Raw genomic sequence first — 21,818 nt, 5'->3', positions numbered from 1 at the left:
TCAAGGATCAACACAAAATTCTTATCCCACAAGTCCATGAGGTCAGTCGTTGGTACTCCAAAGTCCCGAGCAACCAATTGGCTGCATGTAGGAGGTTGGTAATCCCATTTACAGATGTTCTGCATCTTCCGCAAGTACATCTGCGTCCACTGATACTGAGGATGGTGTTTGTGTTGGAATGACTCTAAATCCTAACCTTCTGTTACTTTAAACCCAACAGAGCCATGGCCAGATTAAGTTCAAGAAGAAGAGGAAACTCAGTGAACAGGATCAGCTAGCGACCAAGCTGCACCAAACCCTCTCGCTAACTAAATTAAAGTCACCCTTTAAGTTTGCAGATGGTTCGACGGGGAAACAAAAATGCAGCATTATGGACAACTGCAGGTACCTGAGCTCTCGTAAGGACTTTCTGGGGAAGGATGGAAGGAAGGCACTGCATAAAGGCATCAGTAGCTCACCGGGTATGCTTTCTTCCAAAGAAAGTAAAAACAAAATGGCAGCCAAAGGCAGGAAGTTGGACTCAAGTTCAAAATTGAAGGGTAGGCTGAAGGCATCCAATTCTCCAGCAAGATCAGAGGTCAGCAGTTACTCCTACAGTAAGTTCAACTTTTTCAAATTAATTGAAGTATATTTCTTGCATTACCCCCGAGTAAAAACTATTCAAAATAAAGCCTGTTATTATCTGAAATGGATTTGATTACTGGATGTGGAAACACACAGTCAAAAAAATTAAAAGCCTTACTAATCCAGAGGAAAGTAGCCTACATGTTTAATTGAAGTCCTCCATGTCACTTCCTACCAGTCCGTGTTTACTGATTCTCAGATGAGGTTGGAAGGTGGGAGCTTGTGGTGTAAAATGTATCCTGTCAACTGCCTCTGCTTTAAGTCAATTCCATAAATAATTATATTGTTGATAAGTTTTTGGTGATTTTTTGTTTGTTTGTGTTTGATTGTCAAGGCGATGGATGTCAATGTGGAGAAATGAAATACTTTCCACTTCCGGCAGCCAATGGTGTCATTCTAAGGTTTGGTATGACTGTGGTCAGCTACAGACAAAAGTTCCCTCTCACCCCCACTTTTGACTAAACAAGGCGGTCAATTTACAGCTCATTGCTCCAACAGTAAAGCTGCTGTTGAGGATCAGCCAGCCCTTAAAGGGGCTTCCTGACTTTCAATTCCTCTAAAATTGCTGGGATTGGAAAATCAGATCGTTTCCAAGATGGCTGATTGACAGCTTAAAAATCCACCCCAACCCTCAGGAGAGCATTACCTTTGTCTAAGTATATCTTATACTTACAGTGTGCCACTGATATGAGCTGCCACCTTGTTCGGCTGTTTTGGAACATTTGTTGGGGTTTATTGTCCAATGATCTGATGTTAAAATTTTGATTGCCAAATAATTCACCAAAATTGTGCGGACATTAAGAGAAAGATATGGATGCTGCACTTTATTATGCCTTGAATTTTATATTGCATCTTATTGAATTGTCTGTTACTTGAGAAGGTCTCAATATGGTAACTTAGCTTAACAAGGTTGGTTAAAGTGAATTATCATGAATCCTGCGTAGCCCAGTTTGATTGACCTGGTGCCTTTAGTGAGTGAATACATTACCCAATGTGGGAGAGAGCCAGCCAGGCTTGCAGGTCTGATTGCCCCCCTCTTTGGCTTGTGATGATCTCAGTGGGTTAGGCGGAGAGAGGCTAACCTTTCCCTTTAGCTTCCCACTGCTGGGGAGGATGGGTCATGTCAACCCGGAGCCCCACTTCTGATGGTTCTCTGGTGATGTCTGCGGAAAATAGTGCATGTGTGGATGCCTTGCCGAGGACTGAGCCCCTGGTGGAATAGCTTGGTGAGGCTCACTGGTCCAGTGATGTTTTTTGAGGTCAGGCGTCGGATGACGACCGACACAAGTGTAACCATACCCAGCCCCCACTGCGAAAGGAGAACATAAAAAATGGGTGAAAGGAACGTGAATTATCTGTTGTCATGCTTTTCATTAGTCAAAGCTAATTGATAGGCTTAGCTAGTAGCAAACAGTTTTCAAAGTTTTAAGTGTGTAATTCTCATTTCTAGTTCTTAATTCTTAAACAAGTTAACAGAGAAAAGCAAGGTGGGTGCTAAAAGATATACCTTGCATGTATAGAAAAATGACCATACCATCAGACTCGACTACTACTGTATAATCTACCCAGTGTACAACAACAACTTGCATTTATTTAGCATCTTTAATGTAGTAAAACATCCGAAGGTGCTTCACAGGAAGGTTGACAAGCCATCTACCCCGACGGAATTTTAAGACAAATGGTCAAAAACTTGGTCAGTGAAGCAAGTTTCAAGGTGCGGCTTTATAGAGGAGAGAGAGTTTGAGAAAAGGGTGTGCTTTCAGAGAGAGTTCCAAAACTCAACTTAGGCAGCAGAGAGCATGACTGCCAATGATTGAATAACGTGAATCAGTGATGCGGAAGAGACCAGAATTAGTGGAGCACAGGTAACTCAGAAGGTTATAGATGCAATTACAGAGGTAGGGAGTGTTGAGGCCACAGAGGGATTGGAAAACAGAATAGAATTTTAACAAATTATACCCAATAATGTTGCATTAGCTGGAAAACCATTGGCATCTCAACCATCTGCAACTCCGTTTTCAGACATTTGGCATCTTAAGGAAGCCTGGTCACTTTGACTTTTATGTTTCTTTTCACAATACTGTGGTAATGCTGAAGCTTTGAGCAGTGACACTGAGTGCTACCTTTACCACTGCAGATACTGACACAGAGGATGAGGATGAGGAGGAGCTGGTAAAGGATGAATGGCCACTGCAGTCCACCTCCAGTATGTCCGAGCGATCAGCCTCCAAACAGAAGGCGCCTGCTCTCTATGGCATATTATCAAAGAAAAGCAAGGCTTCGCTGGGCACAAAGCAGGCCAAAAGACTAGCGTCTGCCACTGGAACTATGCGATCACAACGGGCGACAGATAAGAAAAATCTCAAGCACTTTGCTATGCTGCTGGAGGGAGCTGTGCCTGGATCATCTTTCAGTGACAGTTCGGAGGACTCATTCAATCAAGGTTAATAGAAGTAAACCTCAGGTGTTGCGAGAATATGATGGTGCAAAGTAGTGACCACCTGGAATTTGGCAGGTGTAGGCTGCTCTTTTATAACTGTGATGGATTAAATATTGGCTCTTTTGGAGCCTATGTCTAATTGGCTAATTCCCAAGTTCTTTTCCCCCACCCCCCCCCCCCTTGGGATTGGCCTCTTGAGCGGCTGCAATGAACCACTGGAAATGTAAATTGAATACTATGTGTGTGTGTGTGTGTTTTCCCAATATTTGTACTGCATTGTGGTGCTGAAGCTTAATTAAACATGTTAATTTCTTTTTTAACTAAATGAGCGTGCTTTGTTTCTCTTGCTTTGCATCTGCTTTTAATTTTTTTTTAAATATGTAGCCTTCTTCTAATAGATGAAAGGGCATTTCACTTCATTTCCACTTGCAATAGAACACTCTATTATTCAGATATCCCTTTCATGTAATACTGTTTATAGAAAGTGCAGCAATGTTGGTTATTTCTGTCTTTATTCCTCAGAAGCTTGCTGGTATTGCCTCCTCTAGTTTCTAATACATCCTCGAATGTCCAGTAATTTCAATGTCCTTTTTTTCTGATTCTCATATTTTCTGTTTTATTGGTTCAAGCTGTTTCCAAATCACAAAAGAAAAGATATGTGTGGAAACATCACAGCTTGAGCAGTGTCTTGGGGAGTTGATTGGCATTTTCTATTTGAGCTGATAAAAATATCAGCATTTAACTGAAGCACTCAGCAAATTTCCTAAAATGGAAAGCGGAGTAATATGTGACTCTGAGCAAGGAACCACAGACAGGGGTATTCATTAAATTGGCAATTGGTTGAAATCATATGAACGGTCTATTTAGCATCAAGTATTAAGCCAATATGAAGCATAATTTGAAGACAATAATATTGGTTTATGCTAAGAGTATGTGAGACTGATCAGCCTGAACATAGTACATTTTATCAGTTGTCAGGATTTAATGGCGGTACGGTAGCATAGTGGTTAGCACTGTTGCTTCACAGCGCCGTGGTCCCAGGTTCGATTCCCGGCTTGGGTCACTGTGTGGAGTCTGTACGTTCTCCCTGTGACTGCGTGGGTTTCCTCCGGGTGCTCCGGTTTCCTCCCACAAGTCCTGAAAAGACGTGCTTGTTAGGTGAATTGGACATTCTGAATTCTCCCTCTGTGTACCCGAACAGGCGCCAGAATGTGGCGACTGGGGGCTTTTCACAGTAACTTCATTGTAGTGTATTACTTGTGAAAATAAAGATTATTATTATTATTAAATTTCACCCGTATCCTTTGTATTAAATTGCCACCATCTGCGTACTAGAGTCTCTGGAGATACTAAAGTTTTCGGAGCTGATTCCCTTGATATTTTCAAACTATTGACAGAGCAAACTGGTTTTCCAGTACAACAAAATGTCTTTGTACACCTCTTTGTTGTCATGTTAAATCCTACCTACTTAAATGCAAACGGTATAACGTTTAAAATTAACTCGGGATTTCCAATTTTGTTTTTATTTGACTGTTCAAACCTTTTTTCTTGGGACAATGATATATTTTAATGCAACTGTTCTACCAGTTGTAAAAGTATGTCACTGTTTGAAATCTTGATAATAACCTTATCCCATGATACGATCGGACTGGTTGAAAGTTTACGTGTACTTTCTTTTCAACAAAAAAATATTTGTACAAAATTTAAAAGAAATGAACTGTATTAATTTCTTAAACATCTGTTATGGTTTTCATTTAAATAGTGTTGTACCACAGAAACTAGGGGGTGAATTTCCCATTTTTATAACTAAATGGTAGGTGTAAATTAATCATTGTCCACATGTGTCAATGTATTCTTCACTCATCTGTTCGAGAGTGCAGACATTCCAACTCTTTTCTACCCCAGGGAGTTTGCAGAATCCTTTTTTCGTTTTCAGAGGCTTCTGTCAAATAAAGCAAATCCGGTTTATTGGGACTGGGGGGTTTATTTGATTTAGCACCTTTGGTATTAACACTGTTGGTGAAAAAAACCAAATTCACAGAATTGGACTTGCATTAGGACTAGGTGGAGACATAACAGCAAGCAATCACGTGAACCTGGCAGAAGGGAGATATTCATTGCCAAAAAGCCATTTGTTTTTTTTTAAATGGCAACGGTCAACAATATTGGCTGGACATTTGAACAAGGCTGAGCAAAAGGTTGAGATTGACTGTGCTCCTTTACAGGAGTAAAAAATGGCAGGCTATCTTTAGGTGATCAAGCCAAAGGACACTGGAGTAGCACCCTGAGGTAAAGGCGGGGCTTTTATTCAAATGAAAATGAGCAGGAAATGATAGAAGTGTAAAGAAATGATGCTCCTTTGAAAGGGCCAATTCTAATCTTTTGCTCATCCAGTTCTATGAGAATGGTTGAGGTTCACAGAGCCTGAATCTTTTTATTATATCTTTTTGACATTATCTTTGGGATATAATCTATTCATGAATCTTCATGGGGAGGCAATGCCGGTTGTAAATAACCCAGTGGTCTGGCCTTCATTCCTGCTCCTGTTCCGCAGTCTGCAGTGCAGCCAAATCCATTTGTGCCTGGTTGTAGTAACACATTTTACAACTGCCAACAAAATTAATAGATTCTGTACTAGACAGTGTCCTTGCTGTGGCAAAAAATTGATCAATTCTGGTGGTGGTTCTGTTTGAACAGAACAACCCACTGTACGTGCATGCAGATATATCCAGGACTGTGAGATCAAGGTAGCTGTTGCATGATGGACATGCTCCAATTAGACAGGATGTTCATTAAGCTAAGAACACAAGAAATGGAGTTGGGCCACTGGATTTTCATATAATTGGCAATGATACATTGAAAGTGAAGTTGTTTTACTTGGAATTTTGGTATGTTGCTTATAAAAGGTCAGAAAAGGGTTGCCCTTGTATTGTTGATAAAGGGCAAGATCTGTTACTAATTGCCTTAAGGGATATTTGGGTAATAGGGTTCTTTATGGCTGTCCCCTGATGTCCAGTACTAAAACAATAACCTGGCTTTTCTAGAATGCTCGCTTTCTCCTTGCAGCTGCTTGACACCCCTTCACCTTTGACCCTTATCCATGATGCTTGAATGTCTATCGGTATCTTGCATTGCTCTCATGCTGCACTAAGAAGCAAAGTGATTGGCTGGGAGTAGGGCAGACACCACGCAGTGGGGTCACTTTCCATGACAGCAGAACCTTGCACATTGTTATGTAGGTAGGAACAGCAATTTTCTTCATGTAACCTATGAACTCTGACCACTGTCCTTGCAATTTTTCTTGTTTTTATAAATTGTACCTTTACCAAGCATAGTTAAATTTAAATGTTTTGGAGAGAAAAACACATCCCATTATGCTGTTGCAATTAAAGATATTGTTATGTGATAAAATAGATAAAATTGTTACCATGACAACAAAGGACCCAAAACTGTTCAAAGTCTGCCTACACACAGCCTGCTTTGTGCGCAGTAGGCTCGCTTGCTTTTACCAATAAGCTGTGAATTGTCATCCTGGGTGCTAATTGCTCAGATGAAATCTTTCTTTGCTTAACATACTTACGCTGCTCAATATCTCCTCAAATAACAACGGTGCTGCTAACATTCGGCTTTCTGACTTTGTTTTTCCCTAACCAATCTTGCACTGTTGAGTAGAGGTGCACACTGTCTGTAACATTTTGAAGCAAAACCACCAAAAGAAAATGATGTTGACAATTAAATAAATTCTAATCGAGACTGGTGCAAATACTTCATTGATGCATAAAGACAAAAGTCAAAGAAAATAAATGTTGGTGTATCTATCTGCTTGACGGTACATTGGTATGTAAGACGTTTGTAAATTTAAGCTTTTGACTACAAGGTGCCCATCTTCTTGACACTGACAGTCAAAGGATTAAATGAGACTCGCAGGATGGAAATTTCTTCACACGCAGTTATTTTAAAGCTCTCACATGTTTATAGTTATAAACTGTGCCACTTGTTTGGTCAGAAAAGTGGGTTGGAGGAGTGGAGAATGTTGGCTAATAATGGATTTGCTAATGGTTTTTGCATTGATGGGAAGGTTGAAAGGAGGTTACCATGCACTCTGAATGCCAGTTTCTATCGCCTGTGACTGAGGAGTGGTTAATCTTTTCACACACTCACCATCGTTGTTAATAGCTTTACCTACTTTCAGTATCCCCCATTTATTTTTAAACACAAATCAGTTCTAGACTATTAATGGGCAAAATGAATAGGAAGTAAGGATTATTTGCTCCAAAATAATCTGAAGAGCCTCAATCTTATTGTCCACTTCTTAAAGTTTTAGTTCAAATAGTTTCGACTCCAGCCTTTAAAGGATTTATAACCAATTATAAAAGTAAACGGTAATAAAAGCACAAATGGGTGTCATTCTCCAGTGCTTTCAACCCAGTCTGTTGCATAGATTGTTGTTATTGTCAGTAACTTGCTACTTTTCTCAATGTAGATTACACCTCTGAAGAAGAGGATTATAGGAATGATTGCAGTGATGCTCTTTCCTTGCCAATCCTGGATGAGAGTGGTCTTGGTCTACTAGCCAGGTTTGCCGCCAGTGCTCTGCCAAGTCCGGTTATGACTCCACCATTATCAGTTGTACAGCTTGAAGCAAAGCAAAAGGCCAAGAAGAAAGAAGAAAGGCAAAACTTGATGGGTAAGTAGATCTCATTCATTGAAAAAATGGTCAACCACCCAGCTACTTGAGCATAACAGTGGAATGTCGCTCTGACATGTTCTAACATCGACCAACTAGTTAGATTTACTTTATTTATTTGGTGTAAGCAATAAATCCTGTTTGCTCTTTAGTAGAGTCAGGTTGAATCCAAAGTCTCTGTTTCGCCAAGCTCCTTGCAAGTAACACTTTTAGAAATTCAACTAAAACAGGATTTGTTTTGGTCTGTAAATTTTCTAGCAAGATGAAACATTGGAACAACTCCGAGAAGGAAGGGTTAACAGAACCTGTTCAGTTATCCATGAAATCCCGTATGGGATAACTAGAGGGTGGCACAGCAGTTCAGCATGCCAATCTTGCTGCCATCTGTCATGTTTTGATTAATTGAAAAACTTTGACCCTTATTTGTGAATGTCCCAAAGGGCTGATAGGTGTTCTACTCCCAGTAACTTGTGAAGGATAGAACTGGAGCCTAAGCATTACACATCCAAAACATTTATTTGCAGAGACACACTTTACAAACAGGCACCTCCAAACCCGAAGGTAAATGCAGCCAATAACAAAGATCATTTGAACCTTTGTATTAAAGGAGACAACCTAAAGTGAAATCTTTTCAGTCCTACATTGTGGCATATAAACAGAAATCCCCTCCATACAGACATTGGTAGCCAGATGGGTTGCGTTTTATTCCACTGGACCTTCACACTGACCTCTCTAAAGGTCCTCTGCTGAAATTGATTCCGACCAGTTTGCCAGTTTGTGAATAAGTGTCACAGGTGAGTTTCCACATCCAAAGAACTACTCAGATAAACCATTGGCGTCATGAGGAATAGAATGCCACAAAGACATGATGTTGACATGCCTGCCAGAAAGTGGAATAGCTTTAGTGCTACCGTTTACATGACTTGAGACGCGATCTCCCGGCCTCGTTACACTCCAACGTAACGAAGCCGGTGAATAGTGGGAGAGGCCAAAATCGGGAACTTCGCCAGGCACCAAACAGTTTGCGATGCTCCCGTAAGCGAATTCACAATCTTGCCGTAGCATGGCGAGAAAGCAATTATCACCACTTAAGCCCCATTTCCTTACAGTTAACGAGAGCTACCTGCAATCCAACGGCCTCCTGTCATTCACCGGTATCGCCAACAAGTGCTCACACTGGTGCCGATTAGTACTCCTTTTGACAAACATGAACCTGACAGAAGGGCTTCTGTGGGGAGCCGAGGAGGGGTGCTCACAGAACAAGGGCCTGGGGGCACTGGGCTTGCCCCCCCAGTGCTCGGCAGGGGCTGGGGGACCCTCCGCAGGGCTGCCAGGGGAGGGTGTGGAGGGAGACACTGGGGCGGGGGAAATTGCTCGCGACACCACCATGCTAACCCCTGGATCCCAATCCCATTCCAGGAGCAACTCCTGTCCCTGCCCCTACCCCACCGATCACCCATAACCCCTACCAACTGCTGAGGCCTCTGGCTGTGTGGCTGTAGGGCTGTGGGGTTCACCTTGGGACGGAGGGGCTGCTGATTCGAGCCCCGGCTGTCTCTGCATCATCTGGCTCTGCCAGCCATCGGCGTTGCTCCTCAGTAACTGGGACACATCCCCCTGTGACCGGGCCATGCTCTGCAGCGCCTCCGCAATGCCCACCTGCGACTGGGACGAGCTCCACAGCGCCTCGGCCATTCTATCTGAGATCTGGACATGTCCTGTAGGACCCCATCAAGGTTGTCTTGCCAATGGGTGACATCCCCCAGTGAGGCAAACATACTACTGAGACCTTCTGCCATGGCTGTCACCGACTGCGCAATGCCTTGGACACCTTCACTAATGGTGCTGATGTCGTGCATCAGGCTCTCCACTGATGTCGCCACCCGAGCAGTGTTGGCCTCGGTGCTATTCATTGCCAGTGCCATCTCCTGCACCCGCAGCCTCAGGGACTGTTCCAATCAGCTGTGGATCTGCTGGAGTGATGCTGGCATTTCTCTCTGAACGTCCAGGTTGGTCCCTATCATTCCCATCTGCCCCTGGTAACTCTGTTCCACAGGCTCAGCAACAGGCTGGAACCCAGCTGGATCCAAGAATCCAGCAGACCTCCGACGGCTGTCTCACCTGGGGGTTTCTGCCTCCACCAGATGTACATCAGGTGCAGTATGGTGCTCACCAGATTGTGCCCCAGAAGCCTGACCACTAACCTGTCCCACCGAGGTGCGTGTATCTGCGCTGGTGGAGGGTGGGGATGACAGCTGTGCCGCGACTATAACAGTTGCATCCTCGGAGCTCTCCTCCGAGGTGTTCTGCTGGACCTGCAGAGGAATGGACATGTGGTCAGTGGGAGGGCTGGGTCAGTCAGTAAGGCACATATGACAGATCCTCCGGGTGGAACCTGGTGGTCCCTCACCTCTGCGGCGTCCACCAACCTCCACGTTGGTGACTGTCCTGTCCTCACCACCCCAGTCACCTCCAGGACCTGCTCCTCGAAGGAGGTGAGGATTCTCAAATCCGGCACCCCGCCGCCAGTCTGGACCCTCTCCCGCTGATTATGGGAGAGCTTTTCCTGAGGGAGACACAGAGAGGGCATTGTTAGCCACGTCCGTGGTTCACAGAGGTGGGGGCGGGTGTGAAGGGAGGGTTGGGGTGGAGGGAGGGTTGAAGGCGTGGGTGGAGGGTATGCTGAAGGGGGAGGGGGATGGAGGGAGGGTTTGGGTTCGCCTGGAGGAATGCTCCCTTGGAGGATGGGGGGTGGGATATTGGTGTCTACTTACTCGTGTTGACCTTCTTCTCACACTGGAGGCCAATTCCCCTGGTCACACTGCCCGTGCTGACTGCTGCTACCACCCCGTCCCAGGCAGCACTGGCTGCCTTGTGGCTCACCTTCCAAGACCCCCGAGGGAACAGGACATCCCTCCTGGCCTCCACCGTGTCCAGGAGCCTCCCCAGGTCATCATCCCCGAATCTTGAGGCCGGTCTCCTTGGAGCCCGGTCCCGGTGAATCAGCTGGCGAGCCAGCATTCGAAGCGAGAAGCCTCGTTAAGTGGACCAATTAGCGTTGAATAGTGTTTCCGGCCTTCCTGGATCGACCATGGGGAAACTCACAGGAATTCCCACTCGCTACAGCATTTGGAAATTTGTCCGGAGAATCGGGCCCATAGGCTCCTGTCTGACCAACATTCTCTCCTGGGTTGAAATAAAAGCAGAATATGCTGGAAATATTCAGCAGATCAGGCAGATCAGATCAGCAGATCAGGCAGCATCTGTGGAGAGAAACATCTGAGCTGCATAGGCATGCAGCTGTGCAACAATCCTGAATGTACTGTGAGGTGCAATAAATAGGCTGTACACCATAAGAAAAGTTAGAGGGAATATTGGACGTGATTCTGTCTGAAACAGTCTGTTTTTAAACATTGTAGTCTTCCATTGGATAAAATGTTGCTAACCGTGTCTGGGACGCACTTCCAATGTAACAGGAGTTCAACTTTTTCTAAAATAAATTGAAGAGTACCCAATTTTAAAATTCCAATTCAGGGGCAATTTAGTGTGGCCAATCCACCTACCCTGCACATCTTTGAGTTTTGGGGGTGAGACCCACGCAGGCACGGAAGAATGTGCAAACTCCACTTGGACAGTGACCCCGGGCCAGGTTCGAACCCGGGTCCTCGGTGCCATGAGGCAGCAGTGCTAACCACTGCACCACCATGTCGCCCCGGAATTTAGCTTTTTTATTTATACGAATGAGCTTATTTCAGGACCCCTTTGCAAAATTGGTTTCTCCCTGCAATTGTGACATGGTTAAGCAATGGTTACCCATGAAAAGCAGATAATATAGATCTTGGAAGAATAGTCAATGCAAAGCCAATGGACAACAGGTCTGTATTGATTAACTAGTGCAAACTCTATGTGGATATGCCCAGTGCAAAGCACTTTATATTTTTAGAAGTCCTGAGCATAGTAGGACATGGTTAGCACTGTTGCTTCACATCACCAGGGACCCGGGTTCGAATTCCTCTTGGGTCACTGTCTGTGTGGAGTCTGCATGTTCTCCCTGTGTCTGCGTGGGTTTCCTCCCGGGTGTTCCAGTTTCCTCCCACAAGTCCCGAAAGACGTGCTGTTAGGTAATTTGGACATTCTGAATTCTCCCTCTGTGTACCTGAACAGGCGCTGGAATTTGGTGACTAGGGGTTTTTCCACAGTAACTTTGTAGCAGTGTTAATGTAAGGCTACTTGTGACAATAAAGATTATTATTATTAATACCCACCCCCATGAGATCAGAACAGGTTTGGGCCTCCCAACAGTTGTTCAGTGAAGCGTAAGTTGGACAAGGTGAAAAGCAAGCGCCGAACCCGATCTTACTGAATTTGGTTGACATCTTGGTTTCAATATCAGTGCACATTGTTAAAGTTATATTGAGCTCAAGAAACAAGGTGACCCACATCAGCCACTACCCGATCACTCGAAGTAGTTTAAATATCACTCGAGCCTTTTCCAAAACAGAATCTTTTTTTGAAAATTAAAGAAACATTTACAGTGCCAAATTCTTTTTTTTTCCAATTAAGGGGCAATTTAGCGTGGCCAATTCACCTACCCAAACACGGGGAGAATGTGAAAACTCTACACAGACAGTGACCCAGAGCCAGGATTGAACCTGGGACCTCGGCGCCGTGAGGCAGCAGTGCTAGACACTGCACCACTGTGCTGCTCCTTACAAAACAGAATTATAGAATCCTTACAGCGCAGAAGGAGGCCTTTCGGCCCATCAAGTCTGTACCAACCCACTGAAAGAGTACCCTACATAGGCCCAATCTCCCTCCCTATCCCCATAATCCCACCTAGTCACAATTTACGTGGCCAATCTACCTAACCTGCTCATCTTTGGACTGTGGGAGGAGACTGGATCACCCGAAGGAAACTCATGCAGACACGGGAAATAATGTGCAAACTTCACACAGTCACCCAAGGTCGGAATCGAACCCAGGTCTTTGGCGCTGTGAGGAGCAGTAAAAGCCCTCCGTTTAGTTTAAAATGTGAACACCAAACCTTAATGCATCTGTATGTTCAATTGACGATGGCCCTTTAATATTCAATGACCTCATACAATAAGACATGTTTAGTCGTGTTTTTAATGCAATTACATTACTCCTTTCAATATAGATATGTATGTAATTTACTGTCAGGAATTCAACATTGATTTGATTCAAAGAGGCAGTATACTGAATGCTAAACAAACCAATTCAGCAGAGCTGTCATAACAAATTCTGCTGGAATCAGCCATTCAATGGAATTTACGTGAGGAAGAACATGACCTTAGCCCAAGTTAGCATTGTGTAACTGAATTTCATAATACCAAACATCTGACTGTTGTGAAAATAGCTGAAATGAAAGTGGGCACAAAAGATTAAACTTAACATGTGCTGCAGTCTTCACATAAAATGAGGAAATGGCCTGAATGCGCCCAGTGAATTATTGACAACTTTTGTATGTTTGGATCAGAATTATATGTTGTTATACATGGAAAATAAATTAGATATAATGGAACGATGTAAGAAATTATTTATTATAGAGAGACTGTGCTTCAACAGATGTTCATTTATCTGCAGCCTGTATTTTTGTTATGCTGCATTTTACTTTTTGGGCCTATGCAGAAGATAACGTCCATAGCAGAAACCTCACGGTGGCGCAGTGGTTAGTACGGCGGCCTCACTGTGCCGAGATTCCAGGTTCGATCCCGGCTCTGGGTCACTGTTCGTGTGGAGTTTGCACATTCTCCCTGTGTTTGCGTGGGTTTCGCCCCCATGACCCAAAACATGTGCATGGTAGGTCAATTGGCCACGCTAAATTGCCCCTTAATAGGGAAAAAAGGAATTGGGTATTCTAAATTTATATTAAAAAAAAGAAATCGCACTGTGCTTCAGGGTACATCGGTCTGCAAGCAGATAGAATCTTTTAAGTATGATCCTAGCAAAGGCCTTCCGTGTGACGCTAAAGAGTGAGATGCCCCTGTATCTGTGCAATCTCCATAGTTGCCTTCGCTACGGACGGATGCCAGCATGTGATGACGGCCCTAGGAATCGATTAGCGCACCTGGGGAGTCAGTGGCTGACACCAAGAGGAAAATGGTAACATAGAACATAGAAAAATACAGCATAGAACGTGCCCTTCGGCCCACGATGTTATGCCGAACATTTGTCCCAGATTAAGAACAAATTAATCTACACCCCATCATTCTACCGTAATCCATGTACCTATCCAACAGCCGCTTGAAGGTTCCTAATGTTTCCGACTCAACTACTCCCAAAGGCAGTGCGCTCCATGCCCCCACGACTCTCTGGGTAAAGAACCTACCTCTGACATTCCCCCCCCTATATCTTCCACCATTCACCTTAAATTTATGTCCCCTTGTGATGGACGCCTCCTATGGGCTGGCCAGTGCCATCACGATATTCTGTTGCTACAATGGATTGGCAACAGATGCCAATGTTGAAAACAACAACCCACAACCACGCTTGGTAGCTTCATGGGTGGCACTTATGGCAAAACCTGCCTCTCAAGGAGTGTCCTTTCAGCCAGCAGCACCATAGGAGGACACGCCATTGGAAATGGATGTGTATGTTGGGAGGAAGGGGGGAAAGATGACAACAAATTCCTGTTTTTTTTTTACAATGGCAGGTTATTTTCATCAACCTACCTTATATATCTTTACTGGGTCCCATTAGATAGTTTCATACCCATTGATGCTTTAAAAATGAAAGGTTGTGCAAAGATTAATATAAATTAGATTTTTAAAAACCCTAACTTTTTTCACATTTTTCTATATTGATTTTTTTGAAAGTATAAAATCTATAACACAGACAATGCCAGATTGCTGAGTATTTCCTACAGTTGGTGTGTGATTCTTCAGTTTCAATACTAAGTGCTCCTGCCAGCGGAGAATGGACCCGCTGGTGTTAGGAATGTCGCCAAGGTGGGATTCTCCATAACTTTATTGTGCTAAATTACACATTGTGGCGAGCATGTCGGTCTCCCTGCACTTAGTGATCTCGTACCGCCATTTTGAACGGGGACCCCAATCCCAGCATCCAGAGACAGCATTCTTTCCCTCCCTCCCCCGCTGACAAGGGGAGCACCCCCAACCCCTCATCAAGGAAGGGCATCCCCCCACACACCATGCACGTATGAGGGTAACCCGATTTGTACAGCCACTGCCCCTCCCGCACCTGAGAGCCTAATGGTTTACACATATCAGGCTTGTTTATTTAACTTTCCCTTCATGCTTGAATGCATCTAAAGTACCCTCCATTAATCCTAACCCCCATGTTTATAAACATTCTTGTTCTAGTTGACAGCTGTTGGCCTCTTCAAAAATGCTAAGTTCTTTCACTTCCTCTTTTCTAATTGCAGAAAGCACTTAGCATTGTTGAAGTGGCCAGCAGCTGTCAATCAGAACTAGGTGTTTATAAACATTACATACTTGAGATGCATTCAAGCATGATCAATGGGGGGGTACTTCATATTCCTTCAATAAGGGAAAGATAAATATAAAAAATGAACTTCAGGGTGTCGAGGGCTAGAAGGGGCAGTCCAGACGCAGGGCCCCATCGCAGTGGAGTGTGCCGGTGTCAACCCCTTAACCACCCAACCCCAGGACCTCCCTCTGCAGGCCGGCAAGAGCAGAGGGCAACATGAGCAATGAACTAACCTCCTTTCCCGCCAGGATAGCACTTGCAGCAAAGACCACCCAGTGAAATTCCAAGTGTATGGATCGGAGAATAATGGGGGTGTGGGGATTTAGGCTTTCAGTCCATTAATTGCATTGAGATGAATGCATATGAACTGTTTGTATGTTCTCGCTGGCGCAGGGCGGGAAGTGTGCTATGCTGGGGGGGGGGGGGGGGGGGGGGAGGAGCTGAACACTGGGAACAGATCTGGCACCCGACACCGATCCAGTTTTTGAGCCAATGCCGGATTCTCCGCCCGATCGGGATTCCCAATTTAAGCAGCGGGGTGGGGAGACTTCTGCCCTTATTTTCTTTACTTTTGATAAAATCTTCAAACTGTTTTATCTTAGCGTCTCTCTTTTTGTCTACGTAGGCACGGAATTTGAATACACAGACTCGGAGAGTGACATCAAAATCAAACAGAAACCAGCTGCTTTGCCACGAGCAAAGAAATCCGTTCAGGAGCAAGGGGGCACCGTGGGCATCGCCAGCGAGCTGCAGAGCCAGGAGAAGCTGAGGGGAGCCGACAAAGGGAAAAAGGGAAAGAAGCGCAAGGAGAAATCTCCCCGGGAGTTCACCTTCGACTTTGGTCCTGAGGCCAGTGATGATGACTTGTGGAACCGGCGGAGGAGCGAGAGGATTTTCCTCAATGACGCCAGTGCTTCTGCCGTGCTGTCGCCGACAGTCCCTCCGAGCGCAGCGCCCACCATTAAAGCCAATCGGTGCATTAAGAACTCAGTGGCGAGCCCAAAGAAAGAGACGAACAAAGCAAAGGACAAGGTAGTGAGATCCCTCTAAAAGAATGTTCCAGTTCATACTATTCCTTCCAGCATTCCCCGCCCCTCCCAGGTGCCAGGTGGTCAACTGAGGGTCACTATCCTGCTCTTAAGACATTGAGGCTTGATTGATTTTTCTGTGCAGGACTTGTGTGTGACCCAAATCCCATACCAATGCCCATTGATTTCCTGAACCTCTCAAAGTGCTCCACTCATGTTAAATCAAAATCGCCGTTTGACTGTGGAAAGATTAAATTGAAATTGGCTTTGGCCTGTGGAAATGTAACAGGCTGGACATTTGTCCTCAAGGTGAGTAGCAGGAGTCAGGAAAATTCACTGCTCCACTCACCGGCCTCAGTGTCTGCAAGGTCCAGACTTTAATTCCAGCAGTGGGGAAGGGGCTGCAGGCTGCAGTTGGGTCAGCTGACCTTGGATATGGTTCAGAGCCAGTCACGGGAGCTGGTAGGTGTCGGGAAATGCTGTTTAAGAGGCTCCCCTTGAGGTGTTGTGAACAATGGCTCTTTGACATTATGCTGGTTTGACCCCAAGATAATTATGGAGGACAAGGTCATGCCTATCTCTGCAATGGAGCAGGCCAGGTCCAGAGTGCAGGGTGCAGGCTCGCAACCTGGCCCAGCCACTCTCCTTAAAAGACACTCCCTGAAATCAGAAAGTCATGGAATCTGGTTTTTAAAGGGCTCCTGAGTCGCCTTAACTTGGTGAAGATCCAGCCCAAAAGGCAGACACCCCAAATACATATTCCACACTGTGGAGCTGCACTGGGAACATGAGCTGGGAAATATTGATGTGCTGCGATTTCTGAAGGAGCTGAGGGATAGCTTATTGATTCGCTGCTGTGTTTTCCACTTTCAGAGGAAGAAAGGAAAGGAGCCATTGTCCCCTGGATTGCCCTCAGCCCAGATGGCGAGTAACCCACCTGAACCCAGGGTCAGTCTCCTACGCAGCACCAGCCCCTGCAAAAAGAATAAAATCAAAGTGAAAGCAAAGGATGGAAAAAAAGAGGTAATACTGTTGTATAAATGCACAGTAGGTTGTATTCTGGAGTTTTATTACATTAACACAGATTTATGTGTCTTTTGTGTATATGCTGTAGGTCGAAGATTGCATTTGTACAGCAAAACGATCAGCTGGTTTACAATGATTAGTTCACTGCAATGTTTAGGTAGCAAGGAAATATGTGGGTGAATTTTCCAATGGTGAATCTTCTTGTAGAAACACTTAAAGCTGTCGTACACCATAGAATCTTACACCGAATGTAAAGCCATTCAGCCCATCTGCTCCATGCTGTAAACTTGCCTCCTTCTTCTGACCCGATCCATTTAACCCTTCTTCCTCACGTTTCTATCTACCTTCTCCTTAGTAGGTCCTATCCTATTTCAAACCAAATTAGCGCAGGAAGAGGGATGATGCGAGGGGTTTAAGAATTGTCATCGGAGCTTTTCCTGTTAACATTGTCAGGTTCCAATCGTGGTATAGAATTAGTCGGTGTGTACAAGTGCATTTAAGACTTGCATTTTTAGAGCATCTTTCAGGAGCACCGGATTTCCAAATCATTTTGCAACAAATTTACAGTTTTGAGGGTTTGCCACTGCAACATGGGGAACATGGTGCAAGAAGCTCCTGCAACAAACAGTAATGTGATAATGACCAGATAATCTTGCAATGATGGTTATGGGATAAAAATTGGCCAGGACAGTGGCACAGTGGTTAGCATCGCTGCCTCGCAGCATCAGGGACCTGAGTTCGATTCTTGGGTGACTGCGGAGTCTGCACGTTCTCCCTGTGTGTGCGTGGGTTTCCTCTGGGTGCTCCGGCTTCCTCCCACAGTCCAAAGATGTGCAGGCTAGGTGGGGTTATGGGGATAGGCCGGGGGAGTAGGCCTAGGTAGAGTGCTCTTTCGGAGGGTCGGTGCAGACATGATGGGCCGAATGGCATCCTTCTGCACTGTAGGAATTCTATGGACTTATGACAATGTAGGGATTGTGCGGAGGACACTGGGGATAATATTTGTGGGATTTTTTACGTCCACCTGAAAGGGCAGACGGGATCTTGCTTGAAGGTGCCACTCGAATGGTGATGAGCTGCAGCATCATCCTTGATTTCTGAGGCCTAGTTCTGCATTGGGACTTCACAACTGTCTGACTCAAGAGTACCAATTGAGCCACGGCTGACACCCTAGTGTGAGGGATGGCGAAAACAAATTTAATCACTGTACACCTCATCCTAACAAAGAATTTTATATGAACTAGAAGCAGGAGGCAGCCACTCCCCACGTCCCCACCTACCTCTACACCTACTGCAGCTTTCCAGCTCGCTTTATGTATTGGACCTTCTCCAGATAATAGCTGTACATTTACAGATTCTCTTACAGTTTGAAAGCAGCACACAAAATAAGTGCTCAACTGATCCATTCCATTCTTTCATTTTATGCATTGGACATTTTTGGAGTCTATTTTGACAGCTGTCCTTTCCCTCTCACACAAAGCACTATCTTGTTTCTCTCTTTTATTGAGGCACATACCAAGTGGATCCTTTTTCCAGGATGGCCTCTCAGACTGTTGAATAAATATTCTGTTCATTGTTTAAGAAAGAGGGGCCTGCATCATCATCACATCTTTCACAACCTCGGAAATCCCAAAGAGCTTTACAGCCAATGAGGTGCTTTTTGAAGTGCTGTCACTGTTAGAATGTACGGAAACCCATCAGCTAAATGGCACATAGCAAACTCTTACAGAGAGCAGTGCCATAATGACCAGATAATCGATCTTGCTGCTGTTGGTTGAAGGATAAATATTGACCAGGATACTGGTGAAAGCCCAGTTACTGATTACAGATTATGCTATAGGGCCTTTATCGATGTTTGGAAATCTTTCAAACATAGATAAACGATTCCTCATGATTCAGGCTTGAATGTGATGTCCACATGTACTCAGACACTGATAACATAATAACTATTAAGGTTGTACAATAGATTTACACAATCTGGTTCTCTTGCATACCCAAGGTGATCAAACCTGGTCTCCGAATCACAGAATCCCTACAGTTCAGAAGGAGGCCATTCAGCCCATCCAGTCTGCACCGACCCGCTGAAAGAACACCCTACCAAGGTCCACCCCCCCCCCCCCCCCCCACCCTATCCCCGTAACCCCACCACCAAGGGGCAATTTTAGCATGGTCTATCCACCTAACCAGCACATCTTTGGACTGTGGGAGAAAACCAGAGGAAACCCACGCAGACACAGGGAGAACGTGCAAATTCCACACAGTCACCCAAAGGCCGGAATTGAACCCGGGTCCCTGGTGCTGTGAGGCAGTAGTACTAACCACTTTGCCACCATGCCACCCCTGTAGATGTTGTTTTTCCGGCCATCCTGTGAGTTCTGATCTTTGAGGATCAGTTGCCTGACATATTGTGTATCCTTTCTTAGTGGGTTCTATCACACGTTACGAGAATATATATTGAAACAAGTTCTTTCTCATCCAACCTCTGGACTAGCCATAATGGCCGTCTTAATGGTTTAAGTATGAGGCAGTCAAAAAGGAACAGGCCAAGCTTAAGAAACTCCAAGTTTAGAAGAATGAGAGGTGAAATATTGGGATCAATAGGGTAGACACTTCAAGATTGTTTCCAACGGTTGGAGAACCTAAAACATGGCAGAGGGTGGGGGATCCTTTAGGACTGAGATGAGCATAAATGTCTTCCCTCAAAGGGTTGAGAATCTTTGGAAATTTCTACTCTAAGAGGTTTGTGAATGTTTCATCGTTGAATACATTTAAGGGCAGGAAAATGAATTGTATTGAATGGCGGAGCAGGTTCGATGGGCCAAGCGGTCTTCTCCTGCTCCTGATTCTTATGTCTTTATCTCAAATAATTAAGCGATACTCCTTGTGTATTTCTGTTGTTCTGGCCAATACCCAATACTCGGACCTGATGTGGGATGTAACCAACATGTCAGGCTACAGTTTTGACTCCCATTGTTCTGGCCAAAAACTGTAATAATCACATTGAGATTGCAATTAACTCTCGAACTCTGGAAAATTCTCACCACTTTTCACCCAAGAGGTCAGAAAGGCCTTCCTTGGTGTGCCCTAGTTGGTTCCTTATCAAATGTTTGTACCTTTGCCTACATTTAAAGTGTTAGCTGTTGCTTAATGGACAGCACTGCAGCCTCTGGGTCAAGAGGTTGTGTGTTCAAGTTCCACCCAAGAGACTTGAGTGCGTAATGTAGGCTGATACCTCAGTACAATACTGAGGGAATGCTGCACTGTTGGACACACTCTTTAGATGAGACTTTGAATAGACACCCCTATTTCACTCTTCTTTGGCTGTAACATATCCAATGGCACTGTTTTCCTGGCCAATATTTATCCCACATTATTGAAGCTGGTAATCTGTTACTGAATCTCATTGCTGTTTGTTAGAAATTGCTTCTGGTACACACAGACATGTATCTGTGTATCATCCTGCCACCAGACCTTGTGGTACATCACTCCGACACAAGAGCTGGGAGCCTTCAGCATGGGAGGGCCATGTGCGGTGGAAGCTTAGTGAGATTTGTTGTAACAGAAACAAAAACGACACTTTAAGAAAGACTTGCATTTTGATAGCAGTTTTTCTTTACTGCCAATCATTTGCCTCGTCTCTTCAGCAGGCACGCTCCAAAGGCGGCGCTGTCAGTAAACTCATGGAAAGTATGGCGGCTGATGAGGATTTCGAGCAGAACCAAGATAGCAGCTTCTCTGAAGATGAGAACCTACCACTGAGCATGCTCATTGAGAGGCCCACCACACCAGGTTAGTTGGTGCCAATGATAAAATATTCTGCATTGTCAACCTTGCTGAACCTCCGTTCATGACACATGGTGTGTATATGAGGCACCAGTATGACAATCATTGGAATTTGTCAGCAGCTTACTTTATAAGACCAGATGGTCATGCTGGGTGAAAATCCCACGAGTATCAGGAAACGTGATTCTCGTCAACGAGATTGTGTTTCCGATTTTCCTTGCCCCTCGTTGGCGGCGTCAGTATTCACGGCCACAAAGGGCTTGAACCTCATTTGAATAAATTCCAATTCATTTAAATGTCACTCTGCCACACGAAGCCCCCTCGCGATATCTTCAAACGTCGCCGATGTCACACCATGTCAGCGACATTTGCAACAGGTTGGGCCAGGCGTAAAGTTGTCCCGGGGATCCTCTGGTGGTGCAGAGGTGAGTATAGCCCCCAGGAACATGTCTGGACCAGTGGCACAGGTTGGCACCGCCAACCTATGCCAGGAGGCAGTGCTACATGCAAGCTTTAGTGGGAGCCCCATGAGGGGGGAGGTTTTTTTTTGTCTACATGTGGTGGTCCAGGGGTAAGGGGGTGAATGAGCATACTGGCGATGAATGGAAGTGGGTGCCTGGAGTGAATGGGGGGGGGGGAGGGTGAGGTATGTCGGGTATGAAAGTCGGTGGGTAAGGGTGGGGGGGGGGGGGGGGGGGGGCGAGATGTTGCGTTATTTATGGCCTGGTTTCACTTTTGTTTGGTGAAGTGGCTCAAGATG

At 45.0% G+C, this 21,818-nt stretch overlaps 1 protein-coding gene across 11 annotated transcripts in view; it reads left to right on the top strand.

Moving 5' to 3' along the window:
* Positions 1–21,818, top strand: part of tnrc18 (trinucleotide repeat containing 18) — a 194,729-nt gene that overhangs the window by 133,538 nt on the left and 39,373 nt on the right. For 9 of the 11 annotated variants that reach the window (XM_038819339.1, XM_038819334.1, XM_038819336.1 and 6 more), the window contains 6 exons: positions 221–596; positions 2,762–3,067; positions 7,548–7,751; positions 15,847–16,253; positions 17,123–17,272; positions 20,920–21,064. In XM_038819339.1, coding sequence (XP_038675267.1) covers positions 221–596; positions 2,762–3,067; positions 7,548–7,751; positions 15,847–16,253; positions 17,123–17,272; positions 20,920–21,064 — 1,588 coding nt within the window. The remainder of the gene's footprint in view (positions 1–220; positions 597–2,761; positions 3,068–7,547; positions 7,752–15,846; positions 16,254–17,122; positions 17,273–20,919; positions 21,065–21,818) is intronic. The other 2 variants (XM_038819344.1, XM_038819340.1) reach the window with 1 other exon arrangement.

This window comes from Scyliorhinus canicula, chromosome 15 (assembly GCF_902713615.1).
Source record: "Scyliorhinus canicula chromosome 15, sScyCan1.1, whole genome shotgun sequence".
NCBI lineage: Eukaryota > Metazoa > Chordata > Chondrichthyes > Carcharhiniformes > Scyliorhinidae > Scyliorhinus > Scyliorhinus canicula.
Note: the sequence above shows the minus strand (reverse complement) of the source record. Positions and strands in the feature narration are given on the sequence as shown.